The sequence below is a fragment of the Sinocyclocheilus rhinocerous genome, unplaced genomic scaffold (genome assembly GCF_001515625.1).
Source record: "Sinocyclocheilus rhinocerous isolate Xijiao unplaced genomic scaffold, SAMN03320098_v1.1 scaffold2090, whole genome shotgun sequence".
NCBI classification, from domain to species: Eukaryota; Metazoa; Chordata; class Actinopteri; order Cypriniformes; family Cyprinidae; genus Sinocyclocheilus; species Sinocyclocheilus rhinocerous.
In genome coordinates, this window is record NW_015632025.1 from 368,319 (window position 1) to 393,033 (window position 24,715).

General features: G+C 39.6%; 1 protein-coding gene across 3 annotated transcripts; it reads left to right on the plus strand.

Annotated features, from left to right (window-relative positions):
* The first annotated feature begins 140 nt into the window (after window positions 1-140).
* Window positions 141-18,586, plus strand: LOC107742036 (metalloproteinase inhibitor 4-like). Of its 3 annotated transcripts, none has more exons than XM_016554887.1 (5): window positions 141-364; window positions 4,260-4,354; window positions 4,978-5,083; window positions 6,195-6,316; window positions 7,538-7,618. In XM_016554887.1, the coding sequence occupies exons 1-5, from the start codon at window positions 247-249 to the stop codon at window positions 7,583-7,585; spliced, it is 489 nt and encodes a 162-aa protein (XP_016410373.1). In that variant the 5' UTR covers window positions 141-246; the 3' UTR covers window positions 7,586-7,618. The 3 variants fall into 3 exon arrangements, with proteins under 3 accessions (XP_016410373.1, XP_016410375.1, XP_016410372.1); XM_016554886.1 differs by lacking the exons at window positions 4,260-4,354; window positions 4,978-5,083; window positions 6,195-6,316; window positions 7,538-7,618 and adding exons at window positions 15,715-15,791; window positions 15,932-16,034; window positions 17,659-17,777; window positions 18,211-18,586 and having other exon boundaries at window positions 166-364; XM_016554889.1 differs by lacking the exons at window positions 4,260-4,354; window positions 4,978-5,083; window positions 6,195-6,316; window positions 7,538-7,618 and adding exons at window positions 15,715-15,791; window positions 17,659-17,777; window positions 18,211-18,586 and having other exon boundaries at window positions 163-364.
* The last annotated feature ends 6,129 nt before the right edge of the window (window positions 18,587-24,715 follow it).

Sequence of the window (24,715 nt, forward strand, 5' to 3'; positions counted from 1 at the left end):
TGATAGAAAATACAGTACAGTATAAAAACCATTGCGTCTATGGAGAGTCGCCGTAAATCATAAAACAAACATGTGTGTGTTTGTAGAGGGTGGGGTTTGTTTAGTTAGAAGGGTGGTCCTTTCCTCAGCCAGACATGAAAGCTATAAGACTGCCACAGCGGCTGCAGAGAGAAGGAGATCCCTACAGACGGACAGAGGAACACAAGAATACACTTTGATATATCTGATAATTTCTCTTGCGTGAGCATGTCTGCTGCTGTGACTCTAGCGCTGCTGTTCTTCTTCTCTGTGGCACTGAAGGAGGTCAAGGGCTGCAGCTGTGCTCCAGGACACCCGCAGCAGCTCTTCTGCATGTCTGACATAGGTACGTCTAACAAACCCCAGTTTATGCTCTTTTATTTTCATAGCTTTGCCAAAGTAAAGTGTCGGGTCGGCCGGAGGTTGTGACAGATCAGTGTAATCTTCCATAATCTATTCCATAATCTTGTCTGTCAACAGTGAGGACTAGCAAGGAACGGCTTGTGAACTGATTTAGGTTCAGGACAGTGTTGTGACACTGCAATGTGTCAAACATATTCAATTTGTAATTAATGCGCAAATAATGATCAGAATCAAGGCCATATTTAGTTGTTGCCTCATTAAGGAAAGAGCAGTTTCCTTATTTTACAATCATCTGGCATACCTGTTAACCTTTTTATAACAGTTCTCGATACTCTGTAATTATGACTGCTGTAAAAAGTCACAGTTCAACGATCTAGTTTCTTTGTCACCTTAGAGAGGCATTTACTTTTTAATTAGCTCCCGTTATGGTTTAAAAAAAAAAAAGTGTAATTTTGTTATTTGAACGTTAATAAAGTCATGATTGAGGTCATTGACTATTGTATTGGCAAGAACTGAATGCGTTCTCCTTGGATTATAACCTCCGTTTGCTGCCAGAAATCCAAGTTCATTCACAGTTAGTCTACAGCTTAAACAGTAGATCTTATTTTACAGGACAGAATATCTAGTCTAAATATCTTTAAACTAAGTTAAGTTTAAGTTTTTTTAAAGTATAGTTTTTCAAACGAAAGTGAAAGTGTTTTTACTTATAAGTGAAAGACGTCTAGTCAAAAGACAAAAACAAAACGTGGATATTCAAGATGTGTTCTCTGAAAACAAGTCTTTTGATTCTCAGGTACATTTATCTAGTTTTAAAAATGTTGAGATATTTTCTGAAAAACAAGACTTTTGCAGCGCACCCGTTTAAATATTCTGCTAAATGTTTCACTCAGAGAACGAACGAGTTGTTTTGAATCCCTGCTTCAGTGCGTCAGAGCTGCTTTGGCATTCCAGTCTTTGTTCTGGAACAATAAGGCATGGAATGACCGGCATGAGGTTATAAAGACATGCAGATTCCTGCAGTTTTCATTGAGCGAATACGGTAAATCCACATAATCCATCAACTAGAAAACAACTATGGCATCAGTGTACCATCCCACTCGCTTATAACCAAAAGATGTTTTAGCTCTTTCACTGTGTAATTCAATGCCAAATTCTTTCATCTTGGCAAACTGATCTCCTAACGCAGCAGAAGATGTTCAAGAGTCAAAGTCAAATAAAGTTGTCTGAGATGACCACTTTCAGCAAATAATTTTGATTTAATTACACTGAAATGTCAAGTGGTGTAAGCAAGTAAAAAGATATAAAATATTTTTCCTTACTTGAACCAATGTGTATTGAAAACGAATTAATTTATTTATTATTTATTATTTATTGCAAAAAAAAAAAACATATGCCCTTGAACAAAAATAACGAATATGAAGAATAACAATAATGAAGAATAACTGAAAAGGACCAAATAAGAAACTGAAGGAGACACAGGTGAACAAAATTAGTAACTATGGCAACGATTCTTGATGGTCCCCTTTGGGTCCTTTTGAAGCTACAGGTCAACTAGCAGTCATTAGAGCAGAGGTCCTCAAGAGATCCACTTTCCAGCAGAGATTAGCTCCAAACTGAATTAAACACACCAAGCCGCAACATTGTGGCAGAGATTGTATTACTATCGGGAGATGAGAGGGTCTGTATTACTTCCTACTGGAGAAAGCATAACGGTCAACTTGGATCATGTGTGCCTTGATAACCAATCACATATAGCCTTGAGGTCACTGAATTTCAGTCAAGGGTTGTGCGACACTCAAACGCCATTTACGTATCCCATAGGAATGAATGAGAAGTGCCGTAAGCTGAATCCCACCTGTTGCAAAAAATCTGTGATTTCTCCTATAAAACGACATTTTTTGGTGTGGACTCAATCCAAAAACGTTCAATCCAAATGTACTGTTTAGTGTAAAGCATGTTGAAGATTAGCAGATAGCAGATAGCATAGTGAAGCCTCTCCTCCATTGACATCCATTAAAAAAAGGGCCTGTGGTCTCCTTCCATGCACGGCAGCGTTAGCTTTAGCCATTACGCTTTTTTGGCTAAAGGTTGCAGGCTTGCCTTCCAGTGGCTTTGCTCTGTAGTAATCCTGAAGACCTTGATTAGCTTGTTCAGGTGTGTTTGATTAGGATTGGAGCTAAACTTTGCATGAAAGTGGACCTCGAGGTCCAGCGTTGGGGTCTCCTGCTTTAGAGTATTAGTAGACTGTCTGCTTAACTGCTAACACTTTATTAACAGATAGTCTACTGACTAAGTGCAGTTACAAAGTCAGAATGTCTAAAGAGGACTATCAAAATATACAGTGTAAGTGAACATACTCAGAACAAAACAGGACCTAAACACATGAAAAGAGAGACCATGAACAACAGATAGAAATACACTGCAAAATGAGAACAAAACACAGGCAAAACATGGCTCAGGGTCCATGGTGGGCTTCTTGATCTGCTTTTTTATCCTGCTCACCCATGGTTAAATAGATCCTAGGATCGAGACAGCCACACCTTAAAATTGTGTCAGCGTCACTTGACAAAACTCATATAGGATGGATTTCAGCGGTTCATTCAGACCAAGCAATCAGGGAATCCTCAGAAAATGTCATACTGATATGGTCCTCGAGAGAGCGTTCATCTTTGGTGATCACAGGCAGATCCATGCCTTTCAAATGGCCCATTTATTTGTCATGGGCTGTTTGTGGGCAGGGAAGAGTTGAGACGAGGATCTACAGTATATATGCATGATATTTTTATTAAGCAAAACACTTAGGAGCACAAGGAACCACTGGAGAATTGCAAACAAGCTCATACATAGAAAAATGGACAACGAGCAACTGAAACTGAAGGCTATAAGTATATCAGTACCAAATAAATAACTAAGTGTGGCCCTGGACCACAAAACCAGTCATAAGGGTACATTTTTTGAAATTTACAAAATATCTTCATGGAACATGATCTTTACTTAATATCCTATTGTTTTTTGGCCTAAAAGAAAAATGGATAATTTTGACCCATACAATGTATTTTTGGCTATTGCTACAAATATACCTGTGCTACTTATGACTGCGTTTGTGCTCCAGGCTCACAAATGAGACACAGGTGAACAAAATCAGTAAATATGAGAATGTACTCAGAAACCTAGAAACCAACAAAACAAGAACCAAACAAAGGAAAAGAAACCCTGAACAGCAGATAGAAATAAACTTCAAAATAATAGTCTCTGAACACAAAACACAGGCAAATCATGACATCCATGGCATGAAAATATAATTCTAAAAAGGCTTAATGACCTTGAGCTACAGTCCTGAGAATCTACTGGACTTCTGCGTGTCACATACCACATGACTTTAACTGAAAATGGGACACAAAGTTTTTTTCTTTTATTAGTAGCATTTCAAAATAATGTTCACATAAAAGATAAGAGTTCACAACCTGTCTTTACAGCTACAGTAAGTATTAGGTACATCAAGCTGGACTTTATTTAGCTCTTTCTTTCACTATGTATTTAGTAATCAAATTGCTAAGGTATGCTGGGGTAGCACCAAGACATTTCTGTCAATAAGAGTTAATAAGAAAATCCTGAAATCATTCATGTAAGACAGTAAGTTACACTCTGAACTCTTGTATGCTTAGCACATAATGTGGTTTTTAAAAATGGAAATTGCTGTCAAATGTTAATGTTCTGACATGGTTATTGACCTTAAGAAATAAGGAGAGTAAGGCCATTAAGCATATACATGATAAAGCCTGTGCATGTTTCTAACAGAAGAAACTGATTTAACTGAAATTATTCCTTTGCTTTCAGTGTCACGCACTAGTAATAACATCTGACTTGTTTCTGATTAGTGATGCAAGCCGAGGTAACTGGGGAGAAGATCATACACAGCGGTGGAATTATACCTGGCATGGGAAAAATTCAATATGAAATCCAAGTGATAGAGGTGAGCTAAAGTACTTGATGATCACATAAATGTTCTGCTGGGAAAATTACTGCTATTTGGCCTTCCATCCAAATAGACTATCACTGAAACGGAGGCAGAGTTACAGTCTCTTGGGGGTTCTTGTCGATTAGCTGGTAGAGTATAGACTGATAAAGGCAGTGTGGGTATCTATATGAAAAGACACTTCAGATCAAAGAAAAAAATGTTCACTGATAAGCATAATACAAAATCTGTTGGTGACTGTTTGCACTAAGTAATAACTCTGCCACCCAGCTGGTCTAGTAGCACATCAATAGTCTGGTCAAAAAAACCAAACCAAACTTTTTTGGCTAGCCATAAACTGTAACCCAAGTGACCCAAGTTCAAATCCGCCTTTTTCCAATCTCATTCTTCTCTCTATGCCCATCCTATATCAGCTCACAGAGGCATTTATTTTAAATTAAATAAAATGTTTTTTTTTTTCCTTTTTGAAAATGGATCAGCAGACCCAAAATGGTTAGGTTTAGAGTAAAGATTAATTATAATATACATCAATACAGTATACAATAAACAGAGGTTCAAATAGCCAAATAAAAATATAATATGGCGACTTTGCAAAAATGGCAAAAATCTTGTTTTTGCAGGTGTTCAAGGGTTTTGACAGAATAAATGAAATTCAGCATGTCTATACGAATGAGATGTCTTCAATGTGTGGGACCAGACTGGGCCATGGACAGTATCTGCTTTCAGGTAAAAGCATTTAGGATGTTTTCACAAACGACCAAATTTTTCTTGGACTTTTGAAAATGACAGTCCATTGTAATAAAGAAAAATCCTCTGAGAACAGAAAATGTCTCTCCTGTAGCCAAGAAGAGCATGTATTACCTCAAGCCACGAGGCCTCAATCATCGTTTCTCCACAGAACAACCACACAAACCCTCCCAATTCACCAGCAAGGGCAAGAGGAATGAAAACTACAAGGAAAACTAGCTATACTGCAGAACGAACATGACAGAATTGGACAATACTTGACCAATGATTTAAAATTTTTTTATAGTGACAGTAGTTTATTCATTTGTAGTACAACATCAACGTATTTCAGATAAAAAGAGAACACATACTTGTTCAGTCGCACCTGCTTTCATTTATTTGATCGCAGGAATGCACAAAACAACTTTGTTTGAGCTTTAAGTCCAAAGGTGTACACATTTAGAAAAATACTGATAAGCTCTCATATGTGTACGTCATATTTCTTTAGAAAGAGTGATCAGTTATATTAATTTACCAATAAATAATGCAATCTGAGGAGGTTTGAGCTGAAAATAACAGAAAACCGGAGTTATGATGTAATTGATTAAATATGTGGATGCAGAAGTCCATCATCAACAAAGACACAGGGAAGAGACAGAAGAAATTTGAAACTGAATAAATACACAAGTGCAATCATATATGTGCTTCAATTGGTCTCTGATATTTCCATGAGCGTAGTGCATTTATTATGTCAATGGTTAGCATAGGTTGCCTTTATCATTGCATATAATTCTGTAAAAATATATTTCTGACTCATATGTTGATCACCATTGGATTGCACCTGATGGTGTCTGAAAGCTAGTTTTGTAATGAAAATCATTTAAATATCTTGAAAGTTAGCTGGTAGCCTGATACGAAACCATAGGAAAAGAGCAGCAGTTCTGATCATCTCCTGACTCAGATAAACTTATATATTCTAACTCTATCTATAACTCTATCTGCCCCTAAACAGTGTGAGAGGGGGATTCACTGGCTAACACTGTATAGGTGGAGCTCAGGGAAAATAAAACAATATTCAAATGTATGATACTGTATGTTTGTTATCTCACAGGAAGCATCACACCTGAGGGATTCTTCGTTTCAATGTGCGACTATCTTGAGCTCTGGGACAAACTCTCCTTAATGCAAAAAGAGAACCTCAAATACAGATATCTGATGGGCTGTACCTGCATGGTAATAAACTATATTTATTTCATCTGAGATCCAAACATTATGATCACTCAGTTATATCATGTCATTCCACTGATTTACATTTTTTTTTTTAACATCTAATATTAATTAATATTATCAAGGGACTTGATAGCACACAAGGACAGGACAAAAGTCAAATAAACAGGTTCTATAATACTTAGAAAATCACTAATCCAACTGAAAGAACGTTTTTAGTGAGTAGTTAATCTAGCCGTGTCTGTAATTTAAAAAATACTCGTACTTATGAAGGTTTGAATGAACAAAAAATTGTCATACTTTAGTTTGGGGATCATTCTCACTATTAACTATGACTTTTACCTCAATAAACTCTTAGTTTTCGTAGGTTTAGGTGTAGGTATGGGATGGATTAAGGGATCTAAAATATGGTCATGCAGAATAAGACACTAATATCTGCTTTATAAGTACTAATAAACAGCCAAGTTCATAGTGCAAACTGGTCCCTAAACTAAAGTGTTACACAAAAATTGGTCACACTTTATTTTAAGATCCAATTCTCACTATTAACAGACCATTAACTACAACTTTTGCCTCAATAAACTCTTAATTTGCTGCTTATTATTAGTGAGTATTAATATATGTGTAACTTGTGCTTTATAAGCACTAATAAACAGCCAATATGTTAATAATAGGCATGCTAATAAGCAACTAGTTAAAGGTGCAATAGCTGATTGTCTTCAGAAATTTTTTTTGTTGTGCTGGTTGAAAGTCTCTTCACATCCCGATAGCAATCATTAAGTTAAGTGGTCTAAATGTATTTATCTGTATTTATATATTCTGTGGAAGGCGCAGGACCAAGAAATGTTCGTCCAATCAAAACACTCGGTCCGAGCGTTTTAATTGGCTTTCCTACCTGCCTGTCAACGTATGTATTAGCATACCTCTGCGCACCCGGTTTGCGCAGACAGGATACGTCATCAGCGCGTTCACGCACGCTGTGCAGACAGACATCAACAACCCGATCTTCCTTCCTAGTATTGTAGTACTTTTAAAGTTTTCTCACCGGTGAATGACACATGATGTAGCCCAGCGGTTCCCAATTCCTGACCTCGCGCCCCCGCGCTCTGCATATTTTGCATGTCTCACTTAGTTAACACACCTGATTCAGATAACCAGCTCGTTAGAAGTGAACTAATTATGTTATGTTATGTTATATTATATTCTCTGAAACTGTGATCTCTACAGATCTCTACCTGCATTGAAAAGCCCTGTCAACCCAGCACCAAAAAATGAGTGTATACTGAAAGACTGGTCGTCCTTATGGCCATTTGAGGATGGAGAATCTAACATGCTATACTTTCTTGTAGCCACATAGAGCACCTTAACCACCACTGCTTATCAACCACACAGATCATTCTAGTAACTGCCTAGCGAGCAACTAACTTAAGCAACAACCTAGCAACCACTCAGAACACCTTAGAGACCACTTAGCATTCCTCAAACAACCACCGAGAACAACTCAGCAACATCTTAGCAACCTAGCAACCACTCAGAACACCTTAGAAACCACTTAGCATTCCTCAAACAACCACCGAGAACAACTCAGCTACATTTTAGCAACCTACATACTCTTCAAACTTACATGTACAATTAATGGTCCCACTCAAAGATGTTGCCATGAGTTACCTTTGAAATGTGTGATTGCATTGTCTAATTAATGATGTGGTAATTTAGCTTTGCCTGGCTAAACAACAATTTACATTATAAATAGCAGTGCTGGATTATTAGCATGTCATATTTATGCTACAATATGATGACATATCCTTTACATTGGGTCCAAATCATTTGATTTTCTATTTAAAAAGAAATAAAGAGAAATGAAAAAAACTAATTCAGCTTGTTTTTTTGTTTTGATAAAAAAAGGGTTTATGGCTTAATATTGCATAGTTAAATGGTTTATTCGCACGTATCTTCTAAACAGACACAAATTAGAATGAGTGTGCAATGGGCCTTTTCACATTTATTGTCACACTCATGCTTATAAATGAGTGCACGACAACGAAGAAAGACTCCACAATGGTCTTTTAATAAGTAATCCACAAGGAACACAAGAGAATCACTAGAACCAAAGTAGCACAAAACGTAGACACAAACAATAACTGGCACTGACTGAGCAGGGGGGTATTCCAGAAAGCAGGTTATGTGACATACCCGGGTATGTTTGAGGATAAGTGAGCGGATAACCTCAGTTTTCGGTTCCAAAATCGGAGGTTACTTTCAGGGTATGTATGTAACCATAGTAACTTGCTTTCTGAAGATAACCTGCTTCGGAGCAGCTTCTGTTCCAGGGTTAGTTCACTTCAGCGCTATCAGCGCACGTGTGATCTACTGACGAGCCTTCAGTGGGCGTGACAGATAGCGCACAACATTATATAATATTACAATATGTAATATAGCTGTCACGTGTTGGTTTCTGTTTAGTTCCGGTCTGCCCTTATTTGGTTCAGTTCCTGTTCTCACTTAGTTAATCATCATTCATTAGTTTCCACCTGTGTTGTATTAATCATCTAATTAGTGCCCTTTGTTTGGGTTTTGCTTATAAGTCCTCAGTTCTCCTTTAGTCTGGGTCCGTTCACTGTCATGTTTAGTTTGCTCTTTGATGGCTGTGATTTATCTGTCTCCTGGTTATTTTCCTGATTTGAAGTTGGAATTAAAGATTGTGTGCTGGATTACTCCTGCGTTGTGCGCCTGTCTCCTTAGAGCACAGTACCTGTGACATTAGCCTATTTTATATATATATATGTATGATATGTTAATGATGAAGCGCTAATATAAGTAATAAATAAGGTAATATATTATTCTAATGTTATTTATTTTATTGGCATATATAACAGTTATGTTTAAATTATAAAACACTATGACAAGGTAATATTTATTATATTTATTTATTACATTTTATATTCTCATCTCACACATGGCTCGGCATTTTCTATAATGTCTAAATTCTAAATCAAAATACATATCTGAAATGACTTAATATATAATTAGCATCAAACAAACAATATAATTCATGTTCTCAAGGATTAAAGATTAAACGGAAAAAGTATAAAAATGATTGCACAACCATCAATTAGGTGGCGATATGCACGAAGCATGTAAATGACCACTGAACAAAAGAAGAAGAAAGAAACCGCATGGCACGCTTTTTCTTATGCCGAGTTCACACTGCATGATTTTCAAACTCCTCGGATCGTTGTTGTTTTCACACTGCGTGACTATCTGGGGTAGCATTCAGTTGTTGCTGTGTTCACACTGCACGATGGATCGGCGACAGGGGGTTTCACACTGCATGACTTCACAATAGGAAGAATCGCTGACAGCTCTGCAGTTTTCAGACACAAATCATTGTGAATCGCCGACAGCTCCAGATATTTAGCATGCCAAATATTTCGCGGGCGTCGGCGACGTGTCGGCGATTCGCTCAGATCGCGTCTTTGATCATTCACACTACGTGATTGTCACTCGCGTGAACGACCACCGATTTGCCTCCGGTTTCGGGCATTTGTCGGCGATTTCGCAAAACCTGTCGGCGAGTGAAAAATCGGGCTAAAATCGTGCAGTGTGAACTCGGCATAAGGAAAGCTCTGGCTTCGTGTGAATGTGGCCTAAAGCAAAACAGACATACATGTGATATTCACAGATCTAAATAAATCTTTACAATTTTGCATTTTATCTGTATTATATGTTCTTGATGTAATTTAATGTTATTTTAAAAAAAGTAATAGCTTGTTCAAAAAAAAACAAAAAAAAAACAGAGTCAACATGACATTTAAAAAATGACAGGGATTAAGAAAGCTGCCAACGGTGTGTTTTTATCTCTCGCCACAGCAAAGTAACATTCATGTTTTGCAATAGGTTGGTTGTATGCCCGTTTGGGATGCATCATGCTGACTGCAAGATAGCATGACATCAGCATGAGATGTAGCTGCTCTGCTCATCTCTAAAAAAAAACATTACAGACACGTTCTACAAGTGGATAATATGCAAAATGAGTTAATCTACTAAAATGTAGGAAAAATGAAGTTTAATCTTTTACAACAATTGTATATAAAAATATCTAATTTATTTATTTGTTTATTTATTGTCTTATTTATTGTTATTTATTTTTCGAAATATGTTTTTCGCTGCCTTGGACAGAAGTTGGGACCATGCCCCCAAATCAGAGCGGTCTGCGAGTGAACTGGAGCGAGTAACATTGTTTGTTCGTCTCCAGGACCCAAACTGATGCACCCGGAAAGGCCTCCCAGGCCCGCATTTATGTGGCCAGGGGCTGGAGCACCACAAGCTGTGGGTTGCCAAACTGGGGCAGGGAGACGACGCTTGTGTTGTTGCAAGTGTGAAGAGCAGAACAGCTCTTTTTGTGAGGTGCTTTTTTTATTATTTGGCTTACTGTAAGAGTGGCAAACTGCCCCAGGTGCACTGGTCTTTGTGGGAGAAGAGCACTGGGGAGTCATCTCGCTGTGGGGAGAGTGAGGCGCACAGGGTCTAAGTCGACAAATTAATAACGACAAATTGGGGGATCTCCAATTCTACTTGGAGTGGAAACTAAACGAGCCAATGCACATTGGCATGCGATAATTGCATCCAGCTCCCACTGATCGCAGCGCGAGTATAAATAGGCAGCAGGTGCAACAGTTTTTTGCTGAGGAGCCGAGCTGGTGACCTGGCCACTCAGCGGTGGTACAGCAGCTGTGGCGACGGGACGTGACATACGTAACCGAGACATTCCCTTTCAGATGGTCACTTTCGACGTCATGTCCATACTGAGGAATTGGGGGTCCCTACCAAAATGCCATGGATGCTGCCCCTTTCAGTGCCCTGTGTGAGCCTCCTGTGGCCCTTTGTTAGAGTGTAGGCCAAGGCTCACACCAGGAAGACCAGTCTCTGTTGCCTCTGCACTACCCAGTCAGTGAGATTGGATAACAATAGGAAAAGTACCTGTTCTGCTGGAACAGGAAATTTGCGGAAGCCCCATACCCCGAAAGGGGTTTCTGGAGGCATTTAAGCATATGGATTAACTCGTTAGGGCCTCTGTACATATGGAAGATTTAGAAGTAGGTGTAACCCATTTGTAGAGATGGCAGAGAACATCTGCCAGGGAAACACGGGCTTAAAGCTATACCATGGAAGAATACACATGTGGGATCAGTACATATGGCATACCCTCGGGTCACTACATATGGCACCCAGCCTCCTACCGGTTCTCATGGATTCATCGATTGAAGGCCTGGTGGAGGGTGATGGAGGAGCTCGACAGGGTCTGAAACTGAACTGTCTGGAGCAGAAATATCACAATTTGTAACAAAGCAAGCCGACAATGGCGGGGCCTTTTGGTGCTTCTACCTGTTTGAGGTGAGAACACAGGAGGATACCAGCTCAACATGAAGACTATCAAATCTAGCGGTCACCCAGCCCGCAGCTCTACAGATGTCTGTTAGCGAGGCGCCACGAGCCAGCGCCCAGGAGGATGCAACACTTCTAGCAGAGTGAGCTCACAACTTGAGCGGGCAGGGCACACCCTGTGCCTGATAAGACTATCCAGTGGGCCATCCTCTGCTTGGAGACGGCATTCCCCTCTGCCACCTCCGTAACAGACAAAGAGCTGATCTGAGGCCTTAAGCCTTGTGTCCGGTCCATGTACCATCTCAAGGCTCGGATGGGACAGAGAAAAGCTAGGGCTGAGTCTGCCTCCTCCGGGGGCAGCGCTTGCTGTTTTACTACCTGATCACTGAAGGGAGTAGTGGGAACCTTGGGAACATAGCCGGGCCGGGGCCTCAGGGTTACCTGGGAGTCAGCCGGCCCAAACTCTAGGCACGATTCGTCGACCGAAAATGCGTGCAGGTCCCCTACCCTCTTGATGGAGGCCAATGCAACCAGGAGCAGAGTTTTCAATGAAAGAAACTTTAGCTCGAAAGGGCTCTGCTGTAGTGCTCTGAGCACCAGACTCAGGTCCCAAGAGGGTATAGAGGGAGATCGAGGAGGTTTCCCTATCATCTTACCATTGACAGGGTTGTGATTCACAGATACTGCAGCAATGCAGACTTTAAGGGTGGAGGGAGACAGCCTTCGCTCCAACACTTGCTGCAGAAAGGAAAGCACGGCTCTGATCGGGCATCTCCAGGGGCATCTCCACATTCGATGAACAAGTTCCACTTCAAGGCGTAAGCGTGTCTCGTAGACGGTGCTTGCACCGAAGTGATGGTGACTACCTCTGTCTCTACCGCTACCTCTTGGGGTAGGTTACCTAGAACTTCCGTGTCCCATCCAGGGACCAAACATGGCGTTTCCAGAGGTTCGGCGGCAGGTGCCACAGGGTGCCCCATCTCTGAGAAAGTAGATCCTACTCAGAGGAATCTGCCACGGTGGTCACGAGGAGCATCAGTTCTGTGAAAGGGTAACTAGGGCGCAAAGAGCAAGACCTGCTCCTCGTCCTCCCTGATCTTGCACAGTGTCTGTGCAAGAAGGCTCACTGGGGGAAACGCATACTTGCGCTGGGCCCACGGCCATCTGTGTGCCAGCGTGTCAGTGCCTAGTGTTCCCTCGGTCAGGGAGGAAAACAGCTGGCAGTGAGAGGTTTCTGGAGAGGCAAACAGGTCTGCCTAAGCCTCTCTGAAACATCTCCAAATGAACTGGACCATCTGGGGATGGAGTCTCTATTCTCCCGGGAGCGCAGCTTGTGACAGCTCGTTGACTGCACGTTTGAGCAGACCAGGAATGTGAACAGCACAAAGTGACCTCAGATGCTTTTGACTCCAAAGGAGGATATGGCAGGCGAGTTGCGACATGTGATGGGAGGCAAAGGCGTACTGCTAGCAACTCGAGGCAGTTGATGTGCCAATGTAGTTGGGGGCTCGTTTGAACCACTAACACTGCATGCCCGTTTTACGTGGCCTCCCAGCCGGTGGTGGAGGCATCCGTGTGTACCACATCATGCCTGGAGACCTGCTCTAGGGGCACTCCTGCCCGAAGAAAAGTAAGGTCTGACCACAGGCTAAAGGTTTGGTGGCAGGCCGGTGTGATCTGCTCCCGGTGAGTGCCGCGTCTCCACTCGAGCCCTACCCTTTCGGCGGGCTGGGAAAGCATAGACATCATTTCTGGATCCAATTCAGGCATTGCTACCATCCCAGAGAGCAGCAGCGCAGCCGAATCTTCCTCTCCAGAAAGCTCAAGCTCACCGTCCGATGCAGCGATTGACATCCAGTCGTCGTGAGGAGCCCCAAAGGATACGACTGATACACTCCTTTTAGATGTCCCAGCACGTTCCTTGGGCAGCTTGACTAGTTGCGGAGTGCTAGAGGATTGAGGGACCCTGGGAGGTTGGTTCCTCGGAGGGGTAGCCATCATTGTGATCCTCAGACCGCCTGAGATATTGCCTGATGTAATCCTCCCATGACTTCTACCAGGAAGAGAACTAGATCGAGGCAGATTTAGCTCAAATATTCTTTTAGGGAAACAAGCTCTTTTAACATGCTGAAGCGCACAGGGTAGATGGCCGCCTGCAACAGAAATGGGGTAGTGCAGCCTGATGTGTGCAACCCACTTGACACAGAAAAACGACCACCGCTGTAGCGCTGTTCCACCAACACAAAGAAGCTCCCTTAGAGCGCGTTGAACTCATAGAATACACTTGAAGTAGATTGGTCTCTCTGGTTCATCGAGTTTACTAAAAAGAACCAGTTCAAAATAACAATTTGTTTGTGAACATAATTTTATTTGCCTGAGGCTCTGGATTACAGATAATAATAGTGAAAATAATTAGGAGCCACAGGTTTAATTTTGTATTGATTTTTTGACTCTCAAATCATCAAGGAACATGGTTTCAGCTAAAAACTTCTTTACTATTGCACTGAAGAAAAAACCTACACCTACAACAACATCTTGGATGCAAGCTTTATTTTTTGGGTGAACTGCTGGATTTAGTGTTTTGCTTTAGAACTGGGAATTGTTTTGATATCAAGAAGCTGTACTGTAGATATCAGGACTGAACGGTGATATCAACAATCCACTGGTTGTTGGTTAAGTGTTTAGTTTTAGTTTATGAAAACAACTAGCTTCTGTTGACAGATTGCATTTAAATATTAAGTGAAATGTTTTGTTCTGAGCTTAAGATATCTTTTCATATATCCACAAATATGGCTTTCTTAATAATACATATGCTTTAAATAAGAATGCAAATATTTTTTAAAACACTTTTTATTTTTATGCCACATTATAGTGATAGATTGTGTGATGAAAGTCTCTTATGCAACGCTTTGCAACATGCTGCTTTATAAACATTTCACAATTTGAGGGCTGATGTTGTCTCTTTCTGTCTCTTTCTTTGTTCTCTTATAACTGTACTGTGATGGGATGTACAGTAGTGTATGTCTGAGTAGATCCATCAGCCTCAGCAGCACAAAGCTGTGTTACTGGGAGTCTGACAACAGCATTATTTTGCAGGTCATTTTCAATAGAAGCTCTTTTTGGACGGAGGATAAAGCCCTCAAAGTCACAGTGTGTTTCCACAGTACAATGAACTCTTATTTGAAGTTGAAATATCAAGGAAAATGTGATTCCTCATGATGGTTTACCAAAGTGTTTTTTGCTTTATTCTGTTATCGCTCAATCTTTTGTACGTTATGCGGAACAGGACTCTTCATGAACACACTTGAGTGTTGATGTGCATGACTGTGCATGAGGTGGGGTTCCTGAGGTTAGATGGGTGGGAGGCATAAGAGCTATATAAGATGCCCACTACAATTTAGAGATCTCTAGAGAGAGACAAAGAAAGCTGTATCTGGTCCAGAGCTGAGTATATAGTTTAGTCTTGCGCTGTGAGAGTGTAGCGTCAAAGTATTTAACACGACAATTCACACAAAAATTAAAATTCTGTCATCATTTATTCACCAAGTCATTTCATACCTGTATGACTTTTTCCATGTGTAACACAGGAAGATATTTTGAGATAAGACAATATATGACATTACTTATTTAAATCTGTAATTTATTTTTCAGTAACGAGCTCTTTTGTAGCGTCAAAGTATTTAACACGACAATTCACACAAAAATTAAAATTCTGTCATCATTTATTCACCAAGTCATTTCATACCTGTATGACTTTTTCCATGTGTAACACAGGAAGATATTTTGAGAAATGTCTGTGTTTTTCAATGGGCTCCAGTGTTGTTTGGTTCCCAACATTCGTTCTAGTATCTTATTTTGTGTTCAATCTTGGAAAACTTGAAATGCAAAATATGAGAAATGTTTTTGCTTTGGACAAATGTAATGTAATCCAGGAATATTTTTTTAAAATAAAATGAACATTAACATTAACATTCACATTAACAACAATTTTTGTCACATCTGACTTTTTTACCAATTAGTGATTCGAGCTAAGGTCATTGGAAAGGTGAACAGCACTCGCCCTCAATTAACTGCATACAAAATCCAAACTATTCAGGTGAGAAAATGTAGGCTACTTGACACATCATTTTCCAATACAATCTTTTTTTAACAAGAAATATGTGTATGTGTGTGTGTGTGTGTGTGTGTGTGTGTGTATATATATATATATATAATATATATTTTTTTTTTATTCAGACATTTAAGCAATTAGACAAGAAGAGAATTCAGGTCATCAACACAAGGTCCACTCAAACTTTTTGTGGCATCAATCTGGAAAACGGACGGTATCTGCTGTCAGGTAAAATCATTTACTATCTCTAGGCAGAGTTTGAGTTGAAACTGAACACCCTGATTCCTGATGCTGGTTGTTAACATCAGTTGAGGCTGAAATATGCTAATGAACTTTAACTGTGCAATTAAAGGGTTAGTTCACCCAAAAATGAAAATTTGCCTGTGTTTTACTCACCCTCGAGGCATCCTAGCTGTATATGACTTTCTTCTTTCAGACGAATCCAATCGGAGTTATTTTTAAAATTGTCCTGGCACTTCTAAACTCCATCATCCTGGAATGGCTTCCGCGTACGACAGATCCCGGAAGCGATAGAAAAGTGTTTATTACGTTTGAAATATGGATATTTTTCTTACAAAAACGCATGGATTCGCTACAGGAGGCTTTTTAAATCACTGCCTCACAGGTTAAACACAGCACTTATCCCTAAGCTACATGTTTTTGGTGACGCTTTCTTTCATCCGTGGAAAACAAAGAGGATTTTTAAGAAATCGCTTAGATCACTTTTTCCATGCATTTATGCCATGAATGGAGAGTGAAGCTGTAAAGCTTCAAAAAAGACACAAAAGCACCGCAAACATCTCATAAAAAGTGGTTGGTATGACTCATGACGTCTTCTGAAATCACACAATAGCCTACAGTTCTGCTTTTGTGTAAATGATGACAGTTTTCCCCTCTGCTACTGTAAGTGCTTGTCATCCTTAAATCATGCATGACTAGAAATGATGAGGATGATCGCTGACATGTACGTCTCTTCTCGTCACCTGCAGCCAGGTCCAAGAGCATGGTGATGGGAGAGGCATCACGTGGCTCACCGAGTCTCCAAGAGGGAGTGCTAAAAGCCGGCTGGCTGAAGAAGCAGAGGAGCATCATGAAGAACTGGCAGCTGCGCTGGTTTGTGTTGCGTGCTGACCACCTCTACTTCTACAAGGATGAAGAGGAGACCAAACCACAGGTGTGTTCAGCTTTGAAGACGTACAGAAATATTCCTATGAAAAGAAATGTGGCGGTTGAACTACTCTGAATTTGCATCACTTTGTCCAATGGCTTCTACAGTGCATGCAAAGTAGGGTACAACGGGGCTAAAGGCACGCCTTAAAGGGATAGTTCACCCAAAAATGTTTTACTCACCCTCAAAGCATCCTATAGGTGTATATGACTTTCTTCTTTCAGACGAATCCAATCGGAGTTATTTTTAAAATTGTCCTGGCACTTCTAAACTCCATCATCCTGGAATGGCTTCCGCGTACGACAGATCCCGGAAGCGATAGAAAAGTGTTTATTACGTTTGAAATATGGATATTTTTCTTACAAAAACGCATGGATTCGCTACAGGAGGCTTTTATTCACCCCCCGGAGTCGTGTGAGGCACGTTTTATTATGGATGCGTTCACTTTATTTAACATCTCTTGGACTGTTCAACAGAAACACCCACCGACTGCAATGATAGAGCTTAGAAGTGCCAGGACAATTTTAAAAATAACTCTGATTGGATTCGTCTGAAGAAGAAAGTCATATACACCTAGGATGCCTCGAGGGTGAGTAAAACACAGGCGAATTTTCATTTTTGGGTGAACTAACCCTTTAATTGAGATGCATAAGGAAAAAATAATGTTTGTGTTTTCCACCTAAGGACCTGTCCAGGACGGCAGGGTCGTTCTTGATTTATGTGACCGTGTGGAGCCTTGGAACCAACTCTCCCGAGTTCAAAAGGTGTACCTCAGCAGGTATCAGAGAGGCTGTGTCTGTGAGGTAATAATCCAAATCATACTTTTACAATAATTCACCATAGTCTAAATTACTCCGAGTTCAGTGCTGTTGAAATCCAGTGGCTTTCATTTTCACCCAACTAAGTTTTCTGCCATTCTGAATGTTCTCAAACACGTACATATAAAGAAGTTTAATGCAAAAATAACAATGTTTACTGCATATATGCATATTCTTATGATTAAACTTGCTTGGTAGAGAAGGACCAAACTGTGCAGACCTTAAAGAAATAAGCTTCAAGCATCCAGAAGCCTAAAAAAAAAACTTGGCTTTGTAATTTCTACTTGCAGCCCTTTGTAGCCTCTGACTGTTATCATTCATTCGTTGTATTTTTTTTTTTTCAAGTACTAAAACAGTTGTTGTGGTGTTATAAGTGTAGATATGAATTCAGTCATGTCTCAAACTGTGATCTCTACAGATCTCGCCCTGTACTGGAGCGTCCTGTTTGATCAAGATTCTTCAGAAAAAATGTCTGATGAGAGTCAATAATTCATTCATTCTTGATGATGAAGAGGCTCTTCAGTCTATTTGCCTGCCAGGCAGTGGTGGCTTCTGCAGTTGGCGAAGATTTCTTAAGTAACTACAAAAGCTCCTAAAAATGATGCCCTGAAGAACAAGTGCATCAGCCATTCGTCAGTGTGCATTTTTGCCCTTTTGTTCTCCAGAATGCTTAAAACATTTTGAAATGAATTTAAACAATTTAATGAAGCTTTGCAATGCAGTCAGCAAATACATACAAAACACTGTTTTCATGGAGATATGCAATCAACCATTAAACTATTTTGCATGTAAAAGCGTCTGTGTTTATTTAATGGAAAATTGTAAGCATGTTTATATAAATTTGGATGTTCTTAGTGCCAATGCCTTATGTCAAAAAGCATTCATCTAGTATTGTTTTTCGCTTTTCTATTCTGATAAACATTGAGTTAAAAAAGGACATTTTAAATTTAAAAAACGGCAATAACAGCAACGTTTAAGGTTTATTCCACAGAACCACAGCCACATCAGACAGCAGGAAAAGTCTACTTCACTAGAAACCACAGAAACAGCATATTGCACAATTGTTTGCACAATGCAGAAAGCTGATAAAGATTGTAAAACTGCATTACAGAGGCGTTATATTGAAACACAGTGTATATAAGCTGCATAGAATAGAGGGGGCGCTACTGAGACAGATTGAATCCGCTGAATGACAACAAATAAACGAATGTATTCTTTTAGAAAAAACATGAACAGAAATCAATTTCAATTAATTTCTGCTTGTATTTCTCTTAAAGAAAAGGCAAGACAACAAATTCTGTGCATATAAATAATAATGATCAAAATATCCAAGTAGTATAAGCTTATTTTTTCCTAAAAAAAAAAACCTATTTAAATTTATTGATTTAGCAGGTGTCAGCAACACACGGAGAACAATCAGGTAAGTAGTTAATTACAACAGGCTTTATTTACTGGTGAGCAGAAGATGAAGATGGTAAAAGCAGGTAAGTAACAACACTTCAGAGAAGTTGGCAATTGAACTTAGCTGGGTAGTAACTAGAGTCCTTTTATTTTCCTTTTCAGAAGACGATGGAGCAAAGAGGCCTCAAATTTAGGCCCTTATCAGACAGCTTATCAGAATTACCGGCCCGAACGCGTCTTTTTTCCCCCTTCTCCCAAAACAGCTTATACTACTGTTTCAGCTATTAAATGGAAGCTAAAGCGCGCTTTGCAGGACATCGAGGTGCCAGCGTGATTGCTTGCATTTTTTCAGTGGATACGCCGTCATTTTTGCTCATAAAGGTAAAACTCGAGTAATACATCTTTCGTACTTTGTGTGCACTCACAATATCAACAAAATGTTGTGCTTTTATAAAATAAAGAAAACAAACATGATGCGCTTTCTGCCGTCTCGGTCTTCAACAGGTGCGCTTCACAAAAATTAAACGAAACTCAGCGAATAGCCTACATGCCTCACAGACATGATAAATATATCTATAGAGCGGACTGCAGGAAAGCAGGTTTGACGAATCAGTGGTCTGGCGTTGGCAAGTTAGACTCCTAAAAACACCGCAAACAAGTGCGCACACAACCGTGGGTGATTTCATGTTCCACTCAAGTCAAGTCTGGGGTCTGCGATATACAGTATATCTGCGATAATATGGTATGTGTTGTTGTAATGATGTGCGATCTGACATTATCAAGTAAGCTATATCACCAAATCACACACAGAGTGCACGCACATGATTTATTAGTTTATTAAAACTCAAAATTCCAGGCATTCTAAATTGTAGACGGCAAAAATGCTTGTGTATGCTTTTTATATTTATATAATTTAATATAGTTAACTTAATCTATATCACACAAAGAGTACCATTTTTCTGCAGATATCAGAATGAACACATTTAATAATCATTTTATACACGTTCAGTAAAGCAACGTGACTTACATTTTAGACATAATATTGCTTGTTTTTGCTCAATTTTGCTAACGAAAATAGTTCCAAACAAAGATCAGAGCACTGTTTTGTGTCTCTGAGCAATGGACGGTGTTTACTTATCGAGTGAATCAGCTTTTTGAACATGGACGTTGTTTAGTTATCGAGTGAATCAGCTTTTTGAACAAATCGGTTGAATAGATGATTCAGTGATTCACTCATTAACACAGTCAAATGCTTTGTATGTGAATGAATCAGTCGTTTGAATGAATCGGTTGAATCTCAATGACTCACTCATTAACAGTCACTTGCTGCCACCTACTGGTGGTTTTAATTTCACATTTCAACTATTTTTTTCATGTTTCAAATTATTTCAAATATCAGTTAGGTCTGATTAGGTCATTAGGCCTATTTATGCATCTGTAACTGCAGGTTAAAAATAAACTGTGTAAATACTGGTGATTAAATTTTATAGATTTTAATTTTATTAGTAAAAGTACCATTCCGACAGCAAGAACGATCCTGAACTAAATGAAGATTAATGTCTTGGGTATGATGTGTTTATTAGACCAATCAGATAAGAGTAAATGGAGAGTCAGCGAGAGGCTCATTTGATTGGCTACAAGAAGAAGGTGGACCCGCCCTCCCCCTCAGCTCGCAAAACTCAGTTAGTGAGAGAGCAGTGCCAAAATTGTAAGCGCAGAGAAAAGAAAGACGGAGTTGTACATATCGGTTCATTTCGGGAACTTTTTGCCCCACATGCACAACAAGTCATTTAGACATTTGCAACAGTTTGTTTTTGTACACATATAGATTGGTTCTATGCAGTCAATCCGTTTTGCAGTTCTTTAAACTGTTGTTTTCGCTTGCAAATCACTGTTCACAGGCTTGCAGTGCTTTTGACCGTCTTTTGGCGAAAAAAACATGGCAAAAGTGTAAGCGCGGAAAAATGGAAGTCAGAAGCATGCAGATCATATTTATTTTGCGTTAGCATGAAGCTGCAGTTTCACAATACATGAATTACACTTACGAATAACAATAAAATGCTGCAAAAAAAAAATTCTTGCGCTTGAAACGCGATTTACACCTTTACAAAACTTCTCTTGCGCATGCAAATTTAATTTACGCTTACAGTCTTATGTACACTTCCACAAATATTACCCTGCGTATGCAAATCTTTTTGACGTCATTCTACCTTCATAAATATCTATTTACTGTTTCCCCCTGACACATTTGTGGTAATTACTTTTGCCGATGCTTTGCGGCAAGCTTAAGCCTATTGCGTGCATTTGAACGCAGAACTGTTCAGCTGCGCTGACGGCACGCACCGCATGCTGCTGGACAATAAACACCGTCGAGCCGCTCTTGACAGTCGCGGTAGCACGGTCTCGTGTTGTTTCCACCAGAACGGCAATTTTTATCATCACTAATTGATGGATGTCTAAAATATAAAAATAAGGAGAAGCCTAAAACAGGGTCGAGGCCCGGCCCGCGTCTGAACTGTGACGTGAAAATTGGCCCGAAGCCCGGCCCGAGGGGTGTAAAAACAAGCCGTTTATATTTCAAGCATTACTCGTCGTAATTGCATTTTTACTAGTAACAATTCAATTAGAGAGTTTAGAGAGTTAATTGTTACTAGTAACAGTGCCAATTAAAGAGCTCTCTAAATCTATTTTAACTAGTTATAAATACAATAAGAGAGCTCTCTAATTCAGTTCTTACTAGTAACAATTATGATTATAGAGCTCTCTAATTCAATTCTTATTAGTAAGAAATCTAGTTACAGAGCTCTACAACTGTATTCTTACTAGTAAAAACTTGCCTTTCGAGCCAAAATTGGGTGTTATTTATGGGGAGTAGAATTATTTATTTATTTCAATGAATGTAATCGATGTAATCGATTAATATTTAGGCTATAATATTATAAATCAGGTTGGTTTGTATTGCTGACGTAATATGTAAACTATATGCGTGCGGCCCGCGAGACTTGCACTTGGACCATAGTGTGGCCCGGTGGAAAAAAAGGTTGAGAACCATGATTGGTTCTCTCCTGTATCGGTAGCCAATGAGCTGGCTGCTCAACATTCAAATATATTGCCATAGCAGTTGCAGCTTGCTTCAGAAACCCTCCACCTTCCCCAGCTCCACATCTATGACGTCAAAAAGATTTGCATGTGCAGGGTAAGAGTTGTGGAAGTGTACATAAGACCTTAAGCGTAAATTAAATTTGCATGCGCAAGAGAAGCTTTGTAAAGGTGTAAATCGTGTTTCAAGCGCAAGAAAAAAATATTTGCAGCATTTTACTGTTACTCGTAAGTGTAATTCATGTATTGTGAAACTGCAGCTTCATGCTAATGCAAAATAAATATGATCTGCATGCTTCTGACTTCCATTTTTCCGCGCTTACACTTTTGGCACGTTTTTGTCGCCAAAAGACGGTCAAAAGCACTGCAAGCCTGTGAACAGTGATTTGCAAGCGAAAACAACAGTTTAAAGAACTGCAAAACGGATTGACTGCATAGAACCAATCTGTATGTGTAAAAAAACTAACTGTTGCAAATGTCTAAATGACTTGTTGTGCATGTGGGGCAAAACGTTCCCGAAATAAACCGATATGTACTTATAAAATATCATGTTTTAATTAAGTTGTTATTTTTTAATTCATTTTTTTACTGTATGTGTACGTTAAAAGTACCATTCCGGCAGCAAGAACGATCCTGAACTAAATGAAGATTAATGTCTAGGCGTGTGATGTGTTTATTGGACCAATCAGATAAGAGTAAATTGAGTCAGCGAGAGGCTCATTTGATTGGCTACAAGAAGAAGGAGGACCCGCCCTCCCCCTCACGCTTGCAAAACTCAGTTAGTGAGAGAATCGTGCCAAAATTGTAAGCGCAGAGAAAAGAGAGACGGAGCTGTACATATCGGTTTATTTCGGGAACTTTTTGCCCCACATGCACAACAAGTCATTTAGACATTTGCAACAGTTTGTTTTTTACACATACAGACTGGTTCTATGCAGTCAATCCGTTTTGCAGTTCTTTAAACTGTTGTTTTCGCTTGCAAATCACTGTTCACAGGCTTGCAGTGCTTTTGACCGTCTTTTAGCGAAAAAAACATGGCAAAAGTGTAAGCGCGGAAAAATGGAAGTCAGAAGCATGCAGATCATATTTATTTTGCGTTAGCATGAAGCTGCAGTTTCACAATACATGAATTACACTTACGAATAACAATAAAATGCTGCAAAAAAAAAATTCTTGCGCTTGAAACGCGATTTACACCTTTACAAAACTTCTCTTGCGCATGCAAATTTAATTTACGCTTACAGTCTTATGTACACTTCCACAAATATTACCCTGCGTATGCAAATCTTTTTGACGTCATTCTACCTTCATAAATATCTATTTACTGTTTCCCCCTGACACATTTGTGGTAATTACTTTTGCCGATGCTTTGCGGCAAGCTTAAGCCTATTGCGTGCATTTGAACGCAGAACTGTTCAGCTGCGCTGACGGCACGCACCGCATGCTGCTGGACAATAAACACCGTCGAGCCGCTCTTGACAGTCGCGGTAGCACGGTCTCGTGTTGTTTCCACCAGAACGGCAATTTTTATCATCACTAATTGATGGATGTCTAAAATATAAAAATAAGGAGAAGCCTAAAACAGGGTCGAGGCCCGGCCCGCGTCTGAACTGTGACGTGAAAATTGGCCCGAAGCCCGGCCCGAGGGGTGTAAAAAAGTTGGGGCCCCGTCGGGCCCGGGCTGAAATGCAGGACTCTAGTTCGGGTACATCAGAAATATATGGCAAGCCGTTTTAGCTTCAAATATTTCAAGCATTACTCGTCGTAATTGCATTTTTACTAGTAACAATTCAATTAGAGAGTTTTACAATTAAATTGTTACTAGTAACAGTGCCAATTAAAGAGCTCTCTAAATCTATTTTAACTAGTTATAAATACAATAAGAGAGCTCTCTAATTCAGTTCTTACTAGTAACAATTATGATTATAGAGCTCTCTAATTCAATTCTTATTAGTAAGAAATCTAGTTACAGAGCTCTACAACTGTATTCTTACTAGTAAAAACTTGTATTTATTAGATGCAAAACAGATTTGCGACTACACCCATTTACCTTTCCAAATCCCGCCTGTGGTGATACACAACTGTGTTATCGACGGACTGCCCACAAGGCTATCGGGACAGACAGTCACCCGTTTTATGAATATGCATGAGGCGCAATTATCATAATGAGGTCGCGCTGAAAAGAGAGCTCTACAATGCAATTCTTACTAGTAACAATTAATTAGAGAGCTCTATAATTCAATTCATACTAGTAACAATTGAATTATAGAGCTCTCTAACTGAATTAGAGAGCTCTGCAATTACATCCTTACTAGTCATAATTCAATTTGAGAGCTCTACAGTTCAATCCTTACTAGTAAAAATTACAATTAGAGAGCTCTCTAATTTAATTGTTACTAGTAACAACTGAATTAGAGAGCTCT

Coding starts and splice junctions, on each gene's coding strand:
- LOC107742036 (XM_016554886.1), top strand. CDS start 247: ATGTCTGCTGCTGTGACTCTAGCGCTGCTGTTCTTCTTCTCTGTGGCA. Junction 15,792..15,931: donor ACAAAATCCAAACTATTCAG/GTGAGAAAATGT, acceptor TTTTTTATTCAG/ACATTTAAGCAATTAGACAA. Junction 17,778..18,210: donor AGAGAGGCTGTGTCTGTGAG/GTAATAATCCAA, acceptor TGATCTCTACAG/ATCTCGCCCTGTACTGGAGC.